The sequence below is a fragment of the Chrysemys picta genome, chromosome 8 (genome assembly GCF_011386835.1).
Source record: "Chrysemys picta bellii isolate R12L10 chromosome 8, ASM1138683v2, whole genome shotgun sequence".
Taxonomy (NCBI): Eukaryota; Metazoa; Chordata; order Testudines; family Emydidae; genus Chrysemys; species Chrysemys picta.
The window spans coordinates 61,416,229-61,439,800 of record NC_088798.1 but is presented as its reverse complement, the minus strand read 5'-3'; the positions used below and the strand labels follow the sequence as shown (position 1 = coordinate 61,439,800).

At 45.8% G+C, this 23,572-nt stretch overlaps 1 protein-coding gene across 1 annotated transcript in view; it reads right to left on the bottom strand.

The window, feature by feature from the left end:
- LOC135973090 (adenylate cyclase type 10-like) overlaps positions 1-23,572 on the bottom strand; it is a 63,403-nt gene that overhangs the window by 16,297 nt on the left and 23,534 nt on the right. Inside the window, exons 3-4 of the mRNA XM_065554575.1 lie at positions 5,374-5,478; positions 3,734-3,772 (exon numbers count right to left, since the gene is read on the bottom strand). Of these exons, the coding sequence (XP_065410647.1) occupies positions 3,734-3,772; positions 5,374-5,449 (115 nt within the window). The 5' untranslated portion in view covers positions 5,450-5,478. The remainder of the gene's footprint in view (positions 1-3,733; positions 3,773-5,373; positions 5,479-23,572) is intronic.

Genomic DNA, 23,572 nt, shown 5'->3' with positions numbered 1-23,572 from the left:
GGACAGTAGTCAGGACCTGTTCAACTATAGGCTGAGCAAGTGCCGAATGGTGGTGGAATGTGCATTTGGATGTTTAAAAGCGCGCTGGCACAGCTTACTGACTCGCTCAGACCTCAGCGAAAAGAATATTCCCATTGTTATTGCTGCTTGCTGTGCGCTCCACAATATCTGTGAGAGTAAGGGGGAGACATTTATGGTGCGGTGGGAGGTTGTGGCAAATCGCCTGGCCGCTGATTACGCGCAGCTAGACACCAGGGCGGTTAGAATAGCACAGCAGGGTGCGGTGCACATCAGAGAAGCTTTGAAAACAAGTTTTGTGACTGGCCAGGCTACGGTGTGAAACTTCTGTTTGTTTCTCCTTGATGAACCCTCCGCCCTCCACCACCCGGTTCACTCTACTTCTCTGTAAACCAACCACTCCACTCTCCCCTCCCCCCTCGAGCACCGCTTGCAGAGGCAATAAAGTCATTGTTACTTCACATTCATGCATTCTTTATTAATTCATCACACAACTAGGGGGATAATTGCCAAGGTAGCCCGGGATGGGTGGGGGAGGAGGGAAGGAGAAGGACACAGTGCAGTTTAAACCTTTAACTCTTATTGAAGGCCAGCCTTCTGATGCTCAGGCAATCATCTGGGGTGGAGTGACTGGGTGGCCGGAGGCCCCCCCACCGTGTTCTTGGGCGTCTGGGTGAGGAGGCTATGGAACTTGGGGAGGAGGGCTGTTGGTTACACAGGGGCTGTAGCGGCGGTCTCTGCTCCTGCTGCCTTTCCTGCAGCTCAACCATATGCTGGAGCATATCAGTTTGATGCTCCAGCAGCCGGAGCATCGACTCTTGCCTTCTGTCTTCAAGCTGACGCCACCTATCATCTTCAGCCCGCCACTTTCTCTGTTCATCCCGCGATTCAGCCCGCCACCTCTCCTCTCGTTCATACTGTGCTTTTCTGTAGTCTGACATTGACTGCCTCCACGCATTCTGCTGTGCTCTGGCAGCGTGGGAGGACATCTGGAGCTCCGAGAACATATCATCCCGAGTCCGCCGTTTTCTCCTTCTAATCTTCGCTAGTCTCTGTGAAGGAGAAACATTTGCAGCTGGTGGAGGAGAAGGGAGAGGTGGTTAAAAAAGGCACATTTTAGAGAACAATGGGTACACTCTTTCACGTTAAATTTTGCTGTTCACATTACACAGCACATGTGCTTTCATTACAAGGTCGCATTTTTCCTCTTATATTGAGGGCCTGCCGGTTTGGTGTGAGAGATCACTCACACAGTGCCAGGCAACAGATTTCGGCTTGCAGGCAGCCATGATAAGCCACAGTCTTTTGGCTTTTTTAACCTTCTTAACATGTGGGAATGGTTTCAAACAGTAGCGCCCTCATTTCCCATACCAAGCACCCCTTGGGTTGGCCATTTAAAATGGGTTTGCAATGTAAAAGGAGGGGCTGCGGTTTCCGGGTTAACATACAGCACAAACCCAACTACCACACCCACACACCCAATTCTCTGGGATGATCACTTCACTCCTCCCCGCTACTGCATGGCTAACAGCGGGGAACATTTCTGTTCAGCCAAGCAGGAACGGGCACCTCTGAATGTCCCCTTAATAAAATCACCCCATTTCAACCATGTGACCGTGAATGATATCACTCTCCTGAGGATAAGAAAGAGAGATAAGGAATGGATGTTGTCTGCATGCCAGCAAACACCGGGACCATACGCTGCCATGCTTTGTTATGCAATGATTCCAGACTACGTGCTACTGGCCTGGCATGGTAAAGTGTCCTACCATGGCGGACGGGATAAGGCAGCCCTCCCCAGAAACCTTTTGCAAAGGCTTTGGAAGTGGAGTACATGAAGGAGAGCTTTCTGGAGATGTCCCTGGAGGATTTCCGCTCCATCCCCATATACGTTAACAGACTTTTCCAGTAGCTGTACTGGCCGCGATTGCCAAGGCAAATTAATCATTAATCCTTAAACATGCTTGCTTTTAAACCATGTGTAATATTTACAAAGGTACACTCACCAGAGGTCCCCTGTGTGCCCTCAGGGTCTGGGAGCACGCCTTGGGTGAGTTCGGGGGTTACTGGTTCCAGGTCCAGGGTGATAAACATATCCTGGCTTTTGGGGAAACCGGTTTCTCTGCTTCCTTTGCTGCTGTGAGCTATCTATATTATCTTCATCCTCATCTTCCTTGTACCCCGAACCCGCTTCCCTGTTGCGTGTTTCTCCATTGACGGAGTCATAGCACACGGTTGGGGTCGTGGTGGCTGCACCCCCTAGCATGGCATGCAGCTCCGCGTAGAAGCGGCATGTTTGCGGCTCTGTCCTGGACCTTCCGTTTGCCTCTCTGGCTTTGTGGTAGGCTTGCCTTAGCTTCTTAATTTTCACGCGGCACTGCTGTGCGTCCCTGTTATGGCCTCTGTCCTTGATGGCCTTTGAGACCTTTTCTAATATTTTGCCATTTCGTTTACTGCTACGGAGTTCAGCTAGCACTGATTCATCTCGCCATATGGTGAGCAGATCCCGTACCTCCCGTTCAGTCCACGATGGAGCTCTTTTGCGATCCTGGGACTCCATCATGGTTACCTGTGATGATGAGCTCTGCGCGGTCACCTGTGCTCTCCTCGCTGGGCAAACAGGAAATGAAATTCAAAAGTTCGCGGGGCTTTTCCTGTCTACCTGGTCAATGCATCTGAGTTGAGAGTGCTGTCCAGAGCGGTCACAATGAAGCACTGTAGGATAGCTCCCGGAGGCCAATAACGTCGAATTCCGTCCACACTACCCCAATTCCGACCCACAAAGGCCGATTTTAGTGCCAATCCCCTCGTTGGAGGTGGAGTAAAGAAACCGGTTTAAAGGGCCCTTTAAGTCGAAAAAAAGGGCTTCGTCGTGTGAACGTGTCCAGGCTTAATTCGAATTAACGCTGCTAAATTCGACCTAAACTCGTAGTGTAGACCAGGCCTCAGTAATGCCCTGCAGCTGCTTTTTACAAGTAAACCTTCCTTCCCGGTGATCCCTTATAACCACTGACTGCAAGTGTCCCTTCCCCGTCAGTGACCCCTTGCAGTGGCTTGCTGCATGTTCCCCTCCCCTCTCCCACACACATAAACCTGTGTCCACTGGCTAAGGTACATCTAAGGCTTTGCACCTCCTATCGCCCTTGGGCAACTGCTAGCACAGTCATTCAGGCCGAGATCCCCAAAGGTATTTAGTATCGGGGGGTAGTCTGTTAGTCTGTATCCACAAAAACAACAAGGAGTCGGGTGGCACCTTAAAGACTAAACAGATTTATTTGGGCATAAGATTTCGTGGGTAAAAAACGCACATCTTTAGATGCATGCAGTGAAGAAGTGTATCCATGCATCTGAAGAAGTGGGGGGTTTTACCCATGAAAGCTTATGCACAAATAAAGGTATTTAGGTGCCTAACTTCTGTCTGAGCTCAGTTCTAAAGGAAGCACCAGCCAGGATTTCTCAATCAGACAGAGAGGAAGGGGAATCGGGGTTGTTTCTAACTGAAAGATATAGTGTAAATTCTTGCTTCTTCCAAATCATAGATCAGCCCTGTGGGAATAGGAGCCAGAGGGACGGGTACAATAGAACAAGAAAAGGGAGTTGGCTAGTTTGAATGCCGCCACTGTCCAGAGCCTCACAAGTCAAATGACAACGGGAGAGTAGGCCGCTCTACCCCACCCCAGTGCTTCCTCCTTAGATATCACAAGCTAATAAATACCTGCAAAGTTCAAGATATCGCCTCCATAAATCAGCACCTCTGCAGCAAGAGAAAAGGCGAGAGAAGTTACACACAGCTCTTGTCAAAGAAAATCATGGAACAAATTGTTCTGTCGATCGGGGATGGGCACGTGTGTGTGTGTGTGTGTGTTTGTGCATGCACACATTGAGGGGGCATATTTTGCAGAGTAGGTATGACTGAGTGAGCAAGATGGTGTATGCTTGAGCCTGTCATCACAACAAAGCTCCCAGCTGCTGAGGGCTCAGAGCAAAAATCAGGGAGTTAAACTCCATCTCAAAAGCCACCATAAGGAGGCAGAGCACAGTGTTTCTATGGCAACTAGAAATATCCCTTCCCAGACCGACCTCTTCTCCCAACCCTTCAAATCCCCTACTGCTCAGTTCTCAAAATGTCGCATCCAACAGGGAGGGCCCCAGAGACAACCTGAGAAGCACTGCTCCATGGGAAGTTTTGAAGCAAGTTCTCAAAAGCAATGTGACAGCTGGAGATAAGGAAGCATGATCCAGTGGTTAGGGAGCTAAGCCAGAGACTCTGGCGACCTGGATTTGGTTCCCTGCTCCATCACAGACTACAGGTGTGACGTTGGGCAAATCACCTGGCCTCTCCATGCCTGGGTTCCTTATCCATAACATGAATAATAGCACTCCCCTACCTCACTTCCTCACAGGGGTGTTGGAGGCCATATAAAAGCCTAAGATAGACAAGGAAGGGCCACATTGTGCTCTGAGGGTGTTGGGATGCTTTCTAGATCCTGAGAGGGAATTGGTAACTTTTGTCAGAGCTCAGATCCCCAAATCATTAGTGTGCTGATGTCACAGGGTCACCCTACTCCTTGGCCACATAAACAACAAGACGTTGCTCTTCCAGTGAAATGGGGTGGAGACGACTGTTCCCTCTAATTTTTCCCACCCACGTGCGGAATGAATTTTGTTATGTGCACCAATATGGAGGTGATGTGTGACTCATAAAAAAATTCATGTGGTGAGGGTGGGGCCAGGGCTGAGAGGTTAGGAGTGTGGTCAGGGCTGGGGCAGAGGGCTGGGGAGCAGGGGGTGAGGGCGCCAGCTGGGGGTGCGGGCTCTGGGGTGGTGCCAGGGATGAAGGGTTTGGGGTGTGGGAGGGGGCTACAGTGGGAAGAGAGGACTCCCCTCAGCTCTTTCTCCCCGCATCAGCACCTGGGCTGCGGGGGAGAGGCACCTCTCCTCGCCGCAGCAGCTTTGGGGATGGGGCCGCAGGATAAGCGCCCATCCCCCGGTTGTGGCGGATTCCCTGAACACCTACATGGCACTGAGAAGGCTGCCATGTGGCCGTGCAGCTTACAGGGAACTTAGGTGGAGGCATACACCAGGGTAGAGTCAAAGGAACAATGGACTCTTCAAAGCAGGACACGCTGTGCCAGTGAGGAGCAGCAAAGACTGGTTCCCAAAGCAGCTCCATCCAGCCCTCCTAATCTTGGGAGATTTTCAAGGCTCCCTAAGTGACAGAGAAGATCCCAACCTCCAAGTAAAGAAGGGCCCAGGCTGCTTACCAGAACACCTTTCTGATGGGCATTTCTTCAGTTCCCCAGACCTGAGCCAAGGAAGTACTCTCAGCGAGGGATCATGCTGCTTGTTACTTACCTTCCACAATATCCCCTACGTAATGATTGAGGGTCTGCGTTAGCTGCTCAGTGCCATGGTCCAGACTGGTGTCCATGCTAAACTTCTCCGTCAGTGCAGTAAAACCTGTAACACAAACAGCAGTCAGGCAGCCACTGGAGGAGGCAAGAAATGGCAGATGATCTCAGCGACTGCAGTCAGACATGCTTTGTGTTACCTAAAATGTGATGGATACATAAGAAAAAAAGTTTAACAAGACTTATTTTCCATTTAAAACTGATTTATTAAGCAAAGGAAGTATTATCTGTAGTTAGTGAATTCAACTGGAGTTTCTAGGTCACCACGTCCTTCAAGATTTTAGAACAAGTCGATCGCATCCTCTTTCACCTTGTTTTTGTTTGCAATTGGAAGAGGAAAACAAGCATTCCCTCTTTTTCAACTTCCAACTGGCTTCTTAATTTTGAATGAACTAGTCTTTGAACTGAACTAGCTGAATAAACAGAATATTTTCTTTATTTCATTCTGCACCGCACAAGAGGCTACTGCTGCCAAAACTGGTTTAGCACATCAGCTAACTCTAGTTCCAGGTGCTTCGCCAGTGACTTCCACCGGCTCATTTGAAATGAAATTTGACTTTCATTAAAACTTGGCAACAAATGTGTACCGCTATGTATTATTTTTGTATGTAATTTAAATGATTTTAATAGGCTATAAGTTTAGGCCTTAACATAAGTTGCTAATTTCAAGTTTAATTTTAAATCGGGTTGTTTTTTCTTAAAATAAATCTATATTTATTTAAATAAAAAAAATCCTTTTATATTTTTTAATTAATTTTTATCCACCCTTCATGCAACAGTCCCTGATTTTCAAGTCCCTAGTTCTTTCAGTTCACTTTGTTCCTATGTTGGAACTGTCCCTGCTTTCTAGTTCTGATCCTTCCCCCACTCCATTTGACCCTGTTTGCCATGAGATCATGCTGACTCTTCTGAGAGAGGTGGCAGAGATCCAGGGGAACATGCTAAAAAGCATTAAGTCCTTTCTAGGTAGTGATGGGAAATTGCTCGTCTCCCATCAGACCTTTCACTTGCAGAGTGCCACAAGGGTCAATTCTCTCTCCAGTCCTATTCAATACCTACAAACTGGTCAGACAACAGGGACACACGTGCCAGCAATATGCAGATGACACACAGCTCTGCTTCTCCTTCCGCATATACATATGACTATACCCCTACCACCAAGATGGCCCAGTGCTTGGAGAAGATCAGTTCATGGATGGAGAACACCTGATTAAAGCAGAACCTGAGCAAGACAGAGGAGATGCCAGTGGGTAGAGGCGTTTGCAATCACAGTGCAGTCTCATTTGGTTGAAGGTACACATCCATTGTTGGTCAATTCAATCTGTAGTTTAGGAATGTTCGCTGATGATACAATCTCACACAGTAGCATCCTCAAGTAACTTTCTCTACAACATCCAGTTGTCTAGAAGAGACTCTTCCTAGAGAATGATGACCTGGTCTCTGTTATATATGCTTTCCTCACCTCCCAGCTGGGCTACAGAAATGCAAAATACCTGGGCATAAAGCCTTCACGCCTCAGAAAACTGAGAATGTGGCAGCACATCTCCACAGCAACACAAACTATCACAACCACATCAAACCTATCCTCCCACATAATACAAAGTCAAGTTCAAGGTCCCAGTCCTTATCTTCCAGGTACTCTTTGGCCTGGGCCCATCATATCTAAAAAATTGCATAAAGTTCCAGGATTGGGACAGCAGTTGACAACTCTGCCCTGAGCAGCTGCTTCACCATCCTCTGCTACTCCTGTCCCAAACTCTTTTGAGCCTAAAGACGCCAACTCTGCAAAACGGTCAACATAATAAAGATGAAAGTCCCTAAGCCATTTCAGCTGTGACTTCAGCTAGATTTGGGCCCAAGTCTCCCATTACCGCAGACAATATCTCTTTTAAACCTTCCATGTACTAAGGGTGGGCTTTTCAGAAAGGCCTAATAAGGGAGTTAGGACTTGTCTACACAGTGAGTTATTGCACAATAAGCCAGGGTGTGACTCTACAGCATACCAGTTTGCCACCCAGTCACTCATCGTATGGACACTGCTAAGTCATGGATATAGCTTAGCATGCTGCTGGTTGAGAGCACAGTACATCAAGCCACACTCTGGAACTTTTCACTCTGGTGTAGCATTGTCCACACACCGAGTTAGTGCATGGCAAGCTGACAACCTATTGATTCACACCCTGGCTTGCTACACAGTAATTTGCCATGTAGACAAGCCTTTAGGCACACAAATCCCATTGATTTTAAATGGAAGTTGGGCACCTAACTTCCTTGGGCCCTTCTGAAAATCCCACCCTTAATAATCTCTCTACCTACCTGAAATGTCTGCAAAAAGCAATTCTCCATCAAAACTCTCAATGAAAGGCACCTCCTGGGAGAAATCGCCATATACGATGAGATCGGGGACATGAGCTGCTACTTTCCCAATTGTAGTGCTGTCACTTGGCTTTCTTTGCTCCATTTTGGCAATGAATGTAATCTGCTGCCCAGGGTCCTGCAACACTGATGGATAATTCAATATATGATCCTCCCATTCAGGGAAGGAGGTGACTCCCACTAGCCTGCCATAACCGTGATCACTCTTGTGATGATCAGACAGCAGCCCCATCAAGGACAGGTCACAATTCACTGACGGAAGGGTCTCAGCCAGTAACATTCTCTGTATATCACAGTCTACGTAGCTACAGTTGCTAGGTGAGACAAGCTTCCTTCATTAATGTATTTTAAATCCATTTACACAGAAATGGTGTGATGGGGTATAGAAACCCCACACGAGTCTGGGCTGTTGTGACTCTTGGATCTACAAGAGGCTCTCCTCTTGTAAACGCAAATGTAAAAAGTACGTAAAAGTTCTTAAGATGTTACAATAACCATGAAAAATAGGTCAAGTTGTTTACGACCCTGGATGTTGTAACAAGTCCAAAAGAACCAGACAAAGAAGTTGGATTAGTTTAAATTAAAAAGGTCATGTTGACATAATCCAAGAACTGTTGAAATTATGATTGGTAAAAACACAAGATGTGGAACCAGAAGTTAATTGTCCAAAACAGAGCAGAAGGAGACCTCACCGATTGGAAGGCAAAAGATGCACTGTCCTAGGGATGGGGGTTCCACGACCACCACTCCCAAGAGGAGGTGGAGGGTGGTGGTGGTCGGGGACTCCCTCCTCAGGGGGACTGAGTCATCTATCTGCCGCCCTGACCGGGAAAACCGAGAGGTCTGCTGCTTGCCAGGAGCTAGGATACACGATGTGACGGAGAGACTGCCGAGACTCATCAAGCCCTCGGATCGCTACCCCTTCCTGCTTCTCCACGTGGGCACCAATGATACTGCCAAGAATGACCTTGAGCGGATCACTGCAGACTACGTGGCTCTGGGAAGAAGGATAAAGGAGTTTGAGGCGCAAGTGGTGTTCTCGTCCATCCTCCCTGTGCAAGGAAAAGGCCGGGGTAGAGACCGTCGAATCGTGGAAGTCAACGAATGGCTACGCAGGTGGTGTCGGAGAGAAGGCTTTGGATTCTTCGACCATGGGATGGTGTTCCAAGAAGAAGGAGTGCTAGGCAGAGACGGGCTCCACCTAACGAAGAGAGGGAAGAGCATCTTCGCCAGCAGGCTGGCTAACCTAGTGAGGAGGGCTTTAAACTAGGTTCACCGGGGGAAGGAGACCAAAGCCCTGAGGTAAGTGGGGAAATGGGATCCTGGGAGGAAGCACAAGCAGGAGAGCGCAAGAGGGGAGGACTCCTGTCTCATGCTGAGAAAGAGGGACGATCATTGAGTTATCTTAAGTGCCTATACACAAATGCAAGAAGCCTGGGAAACAAGCAGGGAGAACTGGAAGTCCTGGCACAGTCAGGGAACTATGATGTGATTGGAATAACAGAGACTTGGTGGGATAACTCACATGACTGGAGTACTGTCATGGATGGATATAAACTGTTCAGGAAGGACAGGCAGGGCAGAAAAGGTGGGGGAGTTGCGTTGTATGTAAGAGAGGAGTATGACTGCTCAGAGCTCCGGTATGATACTGCAGAAAAACCTGAGAGTCTCTGGATAAAGTTGAGAAGTGGGAGCAACAAGGGTGATGTCGTGGTTGGAGTCTGCTATAGACCACCAGACCAGGGGGATGAGGTGGACGAGGCTTTCTTCTGGCAACTAGCAGAAGTTGCTAGATCGCAGGCCCTGGTTCTCATGGGAGACTTTAATCACCCTGATATCTGCTGGGAGAGCAATACAGCGGTGCACAGGCAATCCAGGAAATTTTTGGAAAGCGTAGGGGACAATTTCCTGGTGCAAGTGCTGGAGGAACCAACTAGGGGCAAAGCTTTTCTTGACCTGCTGCTCACAAACAGGGAAGAACTAGTAGGGGAAGCAAAAGTGGATGGGAACCTGGGAGGCAGTGACCATGAGATGGTCGAGTTCAGGATCCTGACACAAGGAAGAAAGGAGAGCAGCAGAATATGGACCCTGGACTTCAGAAAAGCAGACTTTGACTCCCTCAGGGAACAGATGGGCAGGATCCCCTGGGAGAATAACATGAAGGGCAAAGGGGTCCAGGAGAGCTGGCTGTATTTTAAAGAATCCTTATTGAGGTTGCAGGAACAAACCATCCCGATGTGTAGAAAGAATAGTAAATATGGCAGGCGACCAGCTTGGCTAAACAGTGAAATCCTTGCTGATCTTAAACGCAAAAAAGAGGCTTATAAGAAGTGGAAGATTGGACAAATGACCAGGGAGGAGTATAAAAATATTGCTCAGGCGTGCAGGAGTGAAATCAGGAAGGCCAAATCACACTTGGAGTTGCAGTTAGCAAGAGATGTTAAGAGTAACAAGAAGGGTTTCTTCAGGTATGTTAGCAACAAGAAGAAAATCAAGGAAAGTGTGGGCCCCTTACTGAATGAGGGAGGCAACCTAGTGACCGAGGATGTGGAAAAAGCTAATGTACTCAATGATTTTTTTGCCTCTGTCTTCACGCACAAGGTCAGCTCCCAGATTGCTGCACTGGGCAGTACAGCATGGGGAGAAGGTGACCAGCCCTCTGTGGAGAAAGAAGTGGTTCGGGACTATTTAGAAAAACTGGACGTGCACAAGTCCATGGGGCCGGATGCGCTGCATCCGAGGGTGCTAAAGGAGTTGGCGGGTGAGATTGCAGAGCCATTAGCCATTATTTTTGAAAACTCATGGCGATCGGGGGAGGTCCCAGATGACTGGAAAAAGGCTAATGTAGTGCCCATCTTTAAAAAAGGGAAGAAGGAGGATCCGGGGAACTACAGGCCAGTCAGCCTCACCTCAGTCCCTGGAAAAATTATGGAGCAGGTCCTCAAGGAATCAATTATGAAACATTTAGAGGAAAGGAAAGTGATCAGGAACAGTCAGCATGGATTCACGAAGGGGAAGTCGTGCCTGACTAACCTAATTGCCTTCTATGATGAGATAACTGGCTCTGTGGATGAGGGGAAAGCAGTGGATGTGTTATTTCTTGACTTTAGCAAAGCTTTTGATACTGTCTCCCACAGTATTCTTGTCACCAAATTAAAGAAGTATGGGCTGGATGAATGGACTGTAAGGTGGATAGAAAGCTGGCTAGATCGTCGGGCTCAACGGGTAGTGATCAATGGCTCCATGTCTAGTTGGCAGCCGGTTTCAAGTGGAGTGCCCCAAGGGTCGGTCCTGGGGCCGGTTTTGTTTAATATCTTTATTAATGATCTGGAGGATGGTGTGGACTGCACTCTCAGCAAGTTTGCAGATGACACTAAACTAGGAGGCGTGGTAGATACACTAGAGGGTAGGGATCGGATACAGAGGGACCTAGACAAATTAGAGGATTGGGCAGAAAAAAACCTGATGAGGTTCAACAAGGACAAGTGCAGAGTCCTGCACTTAGGACGGAAGAATCCCATGCACTGCTACAGACTAGGGACCGAATGGCTAGGTAGCAGTTCTGCTGAAAAGGACCTAGGGGTCACAGTGGACGAGAAGCTGGATATGAGTCAACAGTGTGCTCTTGTTGCCAAGAAGGCTAACGGCATTTTGGGCTGTATAAGTAGGGGCATTGCCAGCAGATCGAGGAACGTGATCGTTCCCCTTTATTCGACATTGGTGAGGCCTCATCTGGAATACTGTGTCCAGTTTTGGGCCCCACACTACAAGAAGGATGTGGAAAAATTGGAAAGAGTCCAGCGGAGGGCAACAAAAATGATTAGGGGTCTGGAGCACATGACTTATGAGGAGAGGCTGAGAGAACTGGGATTGTTTAGTCTCCAGAAGAGAAGAATGAGGGGGGATTTGATAGCAGCCTTCAACTACCTGAAGGGGGGTTCCAAAGAGGATGGAGCTCGGCTGTTCTCAGTGGTGGCAGATGACAGAACAAGGAGCAATGGTCTCAAGTTGCGGTGGGGGAGGTCCAGGTTGGATATCAGGAAAAACTATTTCACTAGGAGGGTGGTGAAACACTGGAATGCGTTACCTAGGGAGGTGGTGGAGTCTCCTTCCTTGGAGGTTTTTAAGGCCCGGCTTGACAAAGCCCTGGCTGGGATGATTTAGCTGGGAATTGGTCCTGCTTTGAGCAGGGGGTTGGACTAGATGACCTCTTGAGGTCCCTTCCAACTCTGATATTCTATGATTCTATGATTCTATGATTCTATGAAAACTGGTGTGATGGATATGAGGCCTAACTGGTGAGAGGGATGAACTATGACTCCCACTTTTCCTCTTTTTGGGTTCCTTAAAAAGAAACAGTGAAAAAAAAGACACAATCAGTTCCGTTCAGATCAATTCAGTTCAGCTCTCCCTCTCATCTCTCATCTCACCACCTTGCATACCAGCTCATCCCCCGATCTGCCAGCACTGCAACTCATCCCAGCTCACCTTGACTCATCGAAAGGACTTTCTTTCTGAGAGGAAGGCCAGCTGGCCTTAATCTTGTTCGAGGTACTTTGTTTTCACCTGTGAGTGCTGAAAGTCATCACATGATCATGACATCCAATCCTCAGCCCATCAGTGGGGATATCCGATTGCCAGTACTGCAGAGGCATGTGTAAGAGCCTGTATTGTTTTCCCTTCCCCTGTTGTGTTATTTTCTAGTCCTCCCCCCCCCCCTTTCTATCTCTCATTCTCTTGACTGTTTATCAAATTCTGAAGTCAACTATGGTGTATTCATCCAAGCCTGATTGTCTAAGAAGAAAAGATCCAATCAGATGAGGTCCCTGACCAAATCATAAACCAGGATTCAAGCAGCAGGTGTCATGGTTGACTTGCCAACCAAAAGCACCCACTCATAACTAACCAGCAGTCCAGTGTTTCAAAACCATCAACAAAAGCCATATTTCACCCATCTTTTCTATCCTCTCTCTTCTCTACCTTGTGTCTGTTAGTTAAGAACAGGATAAGTAAATGCACTCTACACATCAAAACTGAGAGTAAAATTAATTCTTTCCTTTCCATCAAAGAACAGTTGTTCTGAAAATATGAGAGTCTGCTATTTTGTCTCCAAAAGGAGAAGGGCTTTCAAGGTTTTGCCTAAGTTTGTTTTGCATAATCATTCAACCACAGTTTGATTATAAATGCCTGTTTTGATTTCTTGTTCTTTCTTGTTTTTAATCAATAAACTTTTAATTTAAATAAAGCTTTTGGGTGTTTGCCAAGTTACTGAGTAAAATCACGCCCTCTGTTTAAAATAACCCCAAGCCTATCTATCCCTGTTTGAAGTTGGACAGTGAAAGAGTTTATAAACACCTTTAACTCTTTGGGTTTTTGAGATCAATATCCATACAACAAGGCCCAGTCCATCCCACCCTGTAACACCTCAACCAAGTGTCAAGCTTCAAGGGAGGAGGGAGAACCCAACTCAGTTGTTTTCTGGCTGGAAAAGAGAGCACCTCTGAGGCTTTCACGGTGTGAGAGATTGGTTGGGGCCAGAAACTGGGGAAGATAGCTACCTACCAAGGCCTGCCTAGGGGAAGGGAAGGGTTTATGCTGCTTTGTGTTTATTTGGACTTTGGGCACCCCGATAAGGTGGAACTGTTACATGACCTAGCTGAAGAGCTAAATCCCTTCAATCCAGAAGATGTTTGAGACTGGGTGGAGCAGTGGAGGACCAGGAGGGAAACAGAGGCAGAGCCATGGCCACACAGCGCCATGCCATGAGGGGGTATAGCAGGAGGACATGTCGCCACAGATGGTTAATGCCATGAGACTCTGATGGTCTTTCCTTTCAAACTCTGGGCTTGCTATGCTTCCCCACTCAATAGTTGAGTAGAAATAAGGAGGCTATATTACCTCTGTATTTGGCACTGGTGTTACCACCAGTTCTAGTGTCCACAAGTCAAGAAGGATGTTGAGAAATTGGAGAGGATACATTGTTCAGAGAAGAGTCATGAGATCGGAAAGGGATAGCTCAGTGGTTTGAGCATTGACATGCTCAACTGAGGGTTGGGAATTCAATCCTTGAGGGGGCCATTTAGGGATTTAGTTGGGGATTGGGCCTGCTTTGAGCAGGGGGTTAGACTAGATGACCTCCTGAGTCACCTTTCAACCCTGATATTCTATGATTTATGGATTGGAAAACATGCCTTCCAGTGAGAGGCACAAGGAGCTCAATCAGTTTAGTTTAGCTTTCTCTTTGTTAAGGGGAGACTTGATCACAATCTCTAAGTACACACGTGGAGAACAGAAATTTGATAATGGGCTCATCAGTTTTAACAGAGAGAGGTGTAACAAGATCCAAGGGCTAGAAGCTCAACCTAGTAAAATTTAGACTGGAAAAAAGGTGCAAATTTTGAACAGTGAGGGTAATTAATCACTGGAACAGCTTACCAAGGGTTGTGGTGGATTCTTCATCACTGACAATTTTAAAATCAAGATTGGTGGGTTTCTAAGAGCTATGTTTTAGTCCAAACAGGAATTAATTCAGGGGAGTTCTCTGGCCTGTGTAATACAGGAGGTCAGATTAAATTGTCACAATGATCCCTCCTATCCTTATAGTAGTCTTTATATTTCCTCCAGCTCCCTCAGATGATACCTCTCTAAGTGCTCTTTCCCAATTTCCCCAGACTGCAGCCCCTGCAGAGAAGCTACCCATTTGCTGCCCTATTGTTCCCTGTCCCCTTCCAATAGAGACAAGGAAACGAATGGGAGTCAGAGTGCTGACTAACCTCTGTAAAAACCTCCACACAGTGTCCTGTTGCCTTTCCCATTGTGACCCATGAAGATGTACTATTCCCTCTAGAGAACTTCTCATAAAGACCATCACCAGGGGCTACCCCTGTACATAAAGACCTGCTGCTCTAGAGATACCTCATTTGTTGTCCACCCTTTCAGAGAATACTCAGGCTGTGACCACTCTGACTGGAAAGTGCCTCTCACACACCTTCTACCCAAGAGATCTTGCTCAGAAGGGTTCCCCAACAAACCACACACACATAGCAATGACCTTCACCTGCTATTTCATGCAGATCCCACCCAGTCACATGCTAACCCCCCAGAGAATTCCCACATGGCAACCACCGCTCCAGTGACAGTTCCTAGACACTTAACAGATCTCTGGGCAGTGCAAGTACAGCGGTACGTATGGTACGCCATACCAGCAAGATATTTATAGCCGATACAGCGTAACAGAAAGACACAGGAGGAGCCGGTGGCTCCATGCCTGCAGCTCCTCTGGCACAGCTGTACCGCCCCCAGCCCCGCCCCCTGCCCTTCCATAGAGCTGCGTCTCCTCCATCTGTATGGCAGCCCCGCCGGAGGACAGGGCTGGGGGCGATGCAGCCACCAAAGGAGCTGCCAGCATTCTGCTCCTTTCCCCGCTGCCCCTCCCAAACTATCTAATGATTATCAACATAGACTACACACACAAACTAAGTTAAAAAGAACATGATTAAGGTTGCAAAGTCAAGCACTCAAAAATTATGAAATGCCAGAATTAAGAGGTCAGACTTAAGGCAAAGAGGGTAATATTTTCAAAAGTACCTAGGTCCCATTAACTTTCAATAAGGCACTTAAGTGACTTAGGTGTTTTCAAGATAGAACTGGACTAAGGCTTCTAAGTCACTTAATTTTCCCTGACTGAAAATGCATGTGAAAGCCTCCTTTGTATGGTCTACGTATTCAAGGAAGGGAAACAAAATATACACACTCACACAAACTTCCACGGTACATATTATATAAATGCAAGGAAACACTCCTAAGCACTGTATATGGGCTCTTAAAAATGTAAAATGCACACAGCCAATGTCCTACAGAAGAAGACCTTGATCCTAAATAACACATAATACAATGCTAAGAGGTGCTTCTTCACATCAGTAATTGTTTGAGTAAGGGTTTGCGGAATCAGACCCTCAGTAAGAAAAGAACAAAAAAAGGAGCTTGGAGGCTGGTTTTACTACAAATCAGAGTTGCATTGAGTAACTCAACTATGCATTCTGTAAGCCCCTGTGGGTAGGAAGCTTTCTTTGTCATTGGTCTGTAAATGCTATACACACCTATGGAATGTGTAAAGAACTCATATTCATAGCAATAACATTGTTGATGAGAGACAATGAACTGAGCCTTTTACAGGATTGTAAGAAACCATGTATACTATTACAGGCACCAATACAAAAGAGGGTTACAGCAGATGACTGGCTGCATCAGTCTAAAATCCCAGTGCAACAGCAGTGCGAAACTGGGGGCTTTGGTTATTTGTGTTTAATAATAGACATATAGTTCTTGGATGGGGAGAGTGGTTAATCCCCATATTCAAATGATAGATTTCATGTGTGTGTTTGAGACATACTGGTGGGGGACGGGAGGAGAAGGAGCAGCCCTTGCTAGAACAGGGAGGGATTTTCCCAACAACATCATGCCTGCTGCCAGAGAGGGGTGAATGAAGAGTTGAAAGAAAAGGCAGAAGCCCTACATGTCGACTAAGGCAACTCTCATTCTCTTCTCTATTGGGCTTTGCTGCCTTCTAGCAACACTTTGTGTGTGAAATAAACAGGAGGTTTTGTGTTTCCCCGGTGGGACTAGTGTGAGAAGTGCAGTTAAACTTTAATGCTGTGTGTGAACATAACCAGGCCGATTGCCTTGGTCCAAGAGCACCTCTCTTGTAGCTGGGAGGGAAATAAGAAGCCACCTGTTCATGTGAGCCACTGCCACAGATACAGTGGAGATGGCTCAGATAAGATGGATGTTCCATGCATCCAAACCCATCCCACCAATGAAGGAGGACTAGAGGGCAGCTGCAAGGGGAAGTAGGAGAAATACAGTATCAGGTGCATAACAATTAGCAATATACAGTCATGGGGTACTGGAATGTTACATGTCTGTCTTGATTTACCATTAAGACAATAGTGACATGTGAGAATTCACCTCTCATATTTAAGTAGCAATTTTCCCCTCCATGTTTCCAATGTCAGATGTAAAAGCTTAAGAGTGCAATGTATTAAAAATAATAGCAACCCAATATGCTTAGCAACAGAAAGAGAGCTTACATAAACATGCAACAGCATTCTTTCTTTAAAAGGCAAAAACTTTTACATTTGTTATGTGTCTAACTGGAATCTTTACAGTACAGTCTTTAGCATTACTTCTTCCATCACAATCATCAAGAGAAGGTGCCCTTTGTGGGAAATAAATGGTCAATCTCACCTAGTAAGCTAGTCAGAGCTTTGACACACTGCATGTGTTCTCTCATCTGAAATTATTGACAAACTGCCCCTAAGTACATTACAACCACAACCAGAATCCTGCTGTCCTCCAATAGAACGGAAGAGTAGGTGTGTGGGTCATTGATATCTTTTTTCCTGTTTCTTTCAATGCAGTGGCGGATTAATGATTTTGCCGCCCCATATGAACTTGTTTTATTTTTTTTAGAAATTCGTTTGAACTAAAATGAATCTAAATATCATTAAAATAATTGAACATTTACAAGTTTTATTATAAATAAAATTACAAGTACAGCGGACCCTCGCTTGAACGCGCGTCTCTATAGTGCGATTTCGCTTATAGCGCGGGACCGCACATGGATCCAAAACTGAGAACCGCTTAATTTCTTCCTTCTGGTCATATTATTAACGTTTAGGATTCTCGCGAGTATGATTACTAAATGGCGTCGCGCCGTCATTGGTGGTTTCAATACGCGCTGTGATTGGTAGAATCGCGGCATCAGTGATGCCGCGATTACAAAAATGCTGCTATTATAAATTTGCCGCCCCTGCAAATTTGCCGCCCTAGGCCTAGGCCTTGTCAGCCTAGGCGATAATATGCCGCTGTGTCAATGGCTAAGTGGCATCAATCTGTCCCTCTTAGTTCTCCACTGGGGTCTTTATGTTGTATAATTTCAAAGAAACTGCAAATTTCTGGCAGGAAAACCTGGAAGTCTCCAACATTAGGTCTTTGACCTTATTCCCTTAGAAGTTTTGTTTGAAAGTTCAGAGTTACTGTGATGGGGTCTACTCACCACAGAGGCACCTCCTACTGGCCTTCATGGAGAATAGCTCTGCCAGCCCTCTTCAGGTGGTGCCTCTCTTGTTATCTTCTCCGCCTGCAGATCTACCTGCAAGTACTGTAATGTCCTCTTCATGACTTGGCCTTCCAGCCAAATCAACATCTGTATTTCCCCTTTCAAGCCAATTCCCCAGTGGCAAATGGCAGAGACCCAGGCCTGCCCACTACTCTGTGTCCTGACCCAGGAAGCCTGTGGATAACAGCCTCCTGCTGCATCTCAACTTCCTTCAATGCTGCTTCAATTCCCTGGGCCACTTCCCCACAACCTCAGTCCTTCTTCGCTACCAACAGCCAGCCAGGAGCTCCCTCTTGATCTCCTATCCCTGCCAGTAACTGCTCTGTCTGCAATGCTACCTTTGCTGCAGCCTGTTAGGAACACAATCCTCCCTCCTTGAGCTCCCCGCAGCAACTCAGATTGACTGCCCCTACAGTGCCTATTGTAAAAGCCCGCTAGGCCCTGATTGGCTGCTCTGTGCAGACTCCCTCCAATTGACTGCTTCTTGTGAAGCCTTCGTAGGCTGCGTGGGGGACTCACCTCCCCTGCTCCTTTCTGGGATGGGGTATGGCAGGCCCCTTCCATGCCAGTGTGGGATGAACACCCCATCACAGTTACCTTTTCAGTTCTGCTCCCTTTTGCTGAAAGAAATCATGGTTATCTCATCGTCACCTACACAATATGATCCCATTCGTATCTTATTTCTGAACATTGGGAATTATTTTTCTTTATAAACAAGTGTAATGGGGAGGCTATTATGTTCCCACAATACGTATAGAAGTTAGATAAAAACCTAAATATTCTTTCTGGAAGGCTGCAATGTAACATGACTTTATTTTTTAAAATTCAGCAAAATAACACACAAGAACCCAAAAACAGGGAGAGACAAAGCAGGCTGCTCCCTAAGGCAGAGACGCACCACTCAACCCTCCTTGCTTTGAGCTGGTTCTTTCCACAAAGACTCTGCTTGCACGCTTTCACACAGAGCTTCCTAGCAGGGCTGCCAACCTCAAAGCTCGAGTTTTTGCCAATCACATGTCAAAAGTACCCAAAACCACTGAGGTTGGCACCACTGCATTCTTCCACACCTGTACCCCAAAGCCCCACCCCCAGGTGAGTCTGGGGTGTACACACAGAGGCTGCAGAATCCCTGTTTCCCCCACCCTGTCCCTGCTCCCGCGCTACCCTCTCCCTGCTGCCTACCTCGCTCTTTGTTTCATGCCACAGATTGACAGGAGAGCATCTCCCACCACTTCTGCTGGCTCCTCAATGAAAGCAAATAAGAATCATGGCAACAGCTGTGGGTAAGCCACCCCCCATTGCCCACATAACTCCATCTACTGAGACTGCCCACACGCACCACACACATCACACACCATTGGCTGTGCGAGAGCACCTCTTGTAGCCCCTCAAAGGCTTGCAGGTGCACTGCCCTTAGCACCCACTCAGATTCTTCCCATCAGTCATCCAGCCCAGATTACTTCAAACAAAATACCCCACTTCATGGTTCTGGTTTATTAATACTCCCTTTATAGAGCACAAACCACTTCTTTAGTGTGTCGAGTTCACACCCATTCTGGGGCCATGTAAGAGTCCTGGTAGATTTCCTCCCACTGTTCAGGAGGCCCCAGCCCTCCTCCTGGGCGCTGGGTGGTACTGTAGGCCAGCTGGAGGGTCTCCTCCCAATTAGCCCTTTCACCCTCAGGCTAAGAAAGTTCAGAATAGAGGCCTCCCCACAATCTGGTGTCTCTCTTGGTATGAAGGGAAAGGCAGCATATATGCTGGTCCCCTTCCCAAAATTCATCCCAATTGGCTAGGAAAGAGGGGAGCCTTGCTTCAGCTACTCTGCAAGACTCCCAGTCCTAGCCCCTTTAAAGAAACAGTCACGGTTTCCCCCAAAAAACACTACTTGTTACTGAGACCACTTCCTCTTGGTCAATATATCTTATCTCCTAGATTCTTGCTTCCATAAGAGCTCCCAAAATCTTAAAGGGCCATGCAATGGGACTGACTGCTAGGCCCATCACAAGCTGGGAAGACCAAGCCACCAACCGACCCTAATGGGGCCATATCCTCCATCAGACAGTGGCCCGCTTTGAGGAGAAGCACCTTGCCCTCGAAGCTGAAAAGAGAGAGAGGAGGACAGAAAAATAAATAACTTTCTCCCAGCATGCAGTTGGCCTACCACAAAATGTCTGCACCTACTGCGGGCAGATTTATGGTTCCAGGATCGGACTCCTGAGTCATCTCAGGACCCATATGTAAATCCGTGGTAGAGTTCATCCTTGAAATCGAGGGATCACCAATCATCAATCAATCATATTACTCTATGTGTGTGTGTGTATAAACCATCAATGTAAAACAACCACCTTAGTGTATCCAAATATTAACAAATCAAGTAAAGTAGTTTATTAATGTATGGAAGGCCACTTTTAAAAAAAATCATTAAGGATTCAATATTGCGCCATTGAAATCAATGGGAGCAGAATCAGGTCCCATAATATCACCCTCAGGTTGCTTTTCATTTTGTCTCTTACAAAATGAAAAAAAAAGAAAAGGAAAAAGAAATTACTCTGAGAATTAGTGATGCAAATGCCCAGAAGTAAACAACCCTGTGTGTATTTTCAAGTATTACCTCCTTTATAATGGCACTTTGAGAGCTACTGATGAAAAGCTCATAGAAGTGATCATGAAATGAGAGTGTTTCATGATTCAAAGGAATGGAAGGAGTGAGAGCAGCGAATAAAGACAACGGACTTCAAAAAAGCAGACTTCAATGAACTCAGAGAATTGGTAGGTGTGGTCCCATGGGAAGAGTATCTAAGGGGGAAAGGGAGTTCAGAAGAGGTGCCAGTTTTGAAAAGAGATAATATTAAAGATACAACAGCTAACAATCCTGATGCAGAAAAAAGATGGGAAGAATAGGAAGAGACCAATATGGCTGCATCAGAAGCTCTTTAATGACCTGAAAATCAAAAAGGAATTGTACAAAAAGTGGAAACAAGCACAAATTGCTATTGATGATTTCAAAAGAATAGGGCAAGCATATAGAGAGAAAATCAGAATGGCTAAAGCACAAATGAGTTACAACTAATAAAATACATAAAAGGCAATAAGAAGTTCTATAAATACATTAGAAGTAAGAGAAAGACAAAGGACAGTGTAGACCCATTACTTAATGGGGAAAGAGAGCAAATAATGGATGACACAGAGACAGCTGAATTATTTAATGCCTTTTCTGCTTTCCACATTTACTAAAAAGGTTTATTACCAGATGCTTCCCACAATTACTATTGACAACAAGGGGGAAGTAATGCAGATCAGAATAGGGAAATAACAGGTTAAAGAATATTTAGGTAAATTAGATGTATTCAAGTTGGCAGGGCCTGATGAAATTCACCCTACAGAAGGAAGGAGCTGAAGCAAACTCTGAACCATTTGCAATTCTCTTTAAGACCCACACAGAGGGCGGAGATGTCTCAGGGGACTGGAGGAAGTCAAACATAGTACCTATCTTTAACAAGAAAAGGAAGACCCAGAGATTATAGAGCAGTCAGCCTAACTTCAGTAACTAAAAAGATACTGGAACAAATTATTAACCAATCAATTTGTAGGCACCTCGAGAATAATAAGGTGTGAAGCAATAGCCAACATGAATTTGTCAAGAACAAATCATGCCAAAACATTGTAATTTCCTTCTTTGACAAGGTGACCAGCCAAGTGGATTGAGGGGAGGGATAGCTGATATGATATATCTGGACTTTCATATGGCTTTTAACCCAGTCCCATATGACGTTTTCATAAACAAACTAAGGAAATATGGTCTAGATAAAATTACTATAAGGTGGGTGCACAACTGGTTGAAAAGCCATACTCCAAGAGTACTTATCAATGATTCCCGTCAAAGTGGGAAAACATATCAAGTGGGGTCTCGCAGGGGTCTGTCCTATGTCTGGTACTATTCAGTATTTTCATTAATGACTTGGATGATGAAGTAGAGATATAAAATTTGTGAATGATGCTGAGCTGGGAGATGTTGCAAGTACTTTGGAGGACAGGGTTAGAATTCAAAATGACCTGGACAAATTGGAGAATTGGTCTGAGTGGTCAATAAGATGAAAATCAATAAAGACAAGTACAAAGTACACCTCTACCCTGATATAACGTGACCCGATATAACATGAATTCAAATATAACGCGGTAAAGCAGTGCTCCGGGGGGGGGAGCAGGGCTGCGCACTCCGGTGGATCAAAGCAAGTTCAATATAACGCGGTTTCACCTATAACGCGGTAAGATTTTTTGGCTCCCGAGGACAGCGTTATATCGGGGTAGAGGTGTACTACACTTACAAAGGAAAAATCAAATGCACAAAATCAAATACAAAATGGGGAATAACTGGCTAGGCAGTATTACTGCTGAGAAAGATCTGGGGGTTATAGTGGATCACAAATTGAATATGAGTCAACAATGTGATGCTGTTGAAAAAAAAAAGCAAATGTCATTCTGAGATGTATTACCAGGAGTATCTTATATAAGGCATGGGAGGTAATTGTTTCACTGTACTCAACACTGGTGAGGCCTTTATGGAGTACTGTGTCCATTTTGGACCACACCACACTTTAAGAAAGATGTGGACAAAACAGAGAGAGTCCAGAGGAGAGCAGGAAAAATAAAAGATTTAGAAAACCTGACTTTCTGGAGAAAGGTTGAAAGAATTGGGTATGTTTTAATTTAGAGAAGAGAAGGTTGAAGGGAGACATGGTAACAGTCTTCAAATATCTAAAGGGTTTCTATAAAGAGGACGGTGATAAACTGTTCTCCATGTCCACCAAGAGTAGGACAAGAAGTAATTGGCTTAGTTTGCAGCAAGGGAGATTTAGGTTAGATATTAGAGAAAACTTTCTAACTCTGAGGATTGTTAAGCACTGGAACAGATTACCAAGGAAGGTTATGGAATCCCCATCATTGGAGGTTTTTGAGAACAGGTGAGACAACACCTGTCCGGGATGGGCTAGTTATACTTAATCCTGCCTCAGCGTGGGAGGATAAACTAGATGACCTCTTGAGGTCCCTTCCAGCCCTACATTTCTGTAAAAGCAAGGAATAATAAATAATAATAATAATTCTGGTACACCTCTACCTCGATATAACACTGTCCTCGGGAGCCAAAAAATCTTACCGCGTTATAGGTGAAACCGCGTTATATTGAACTTGCTTTGATCCACCGGAGTGCGCAGCCCCACACCCCTGAAGCGCTGCTTTACTGCGTTATATCCGAATTCATGTTATATCGGGTCGCTTTATATTTAGCATGCTTAAAGAAACTTCCCCAAGATAAAGAAATTTCTATAACAGAGAAAATCTGTTACACTTTCCACCCAATTTTTTTTTTTAAAACAGAAGTCTCAAGAGTCTGTTCTTCTATAGTAACTTCCTCCTGAGTGGGTTAGGTCACTTCCTTCTGAATCAACACAGTGTTACAACTAACTAGCGGTGTATTTTCTAATTTTTGAGGTCTTGACTTTGTAACCTTAATAATGGTTTTAATTTACTTTTTGTGTGTGTAATTTAACATATATATTGCAGTAGCTCCTAAAGGCCACAATCAGGTTGGTCCCCACATCAGTTGGCACTGTGCAAACACATAATAAGTGACAGTTCCTGCCTC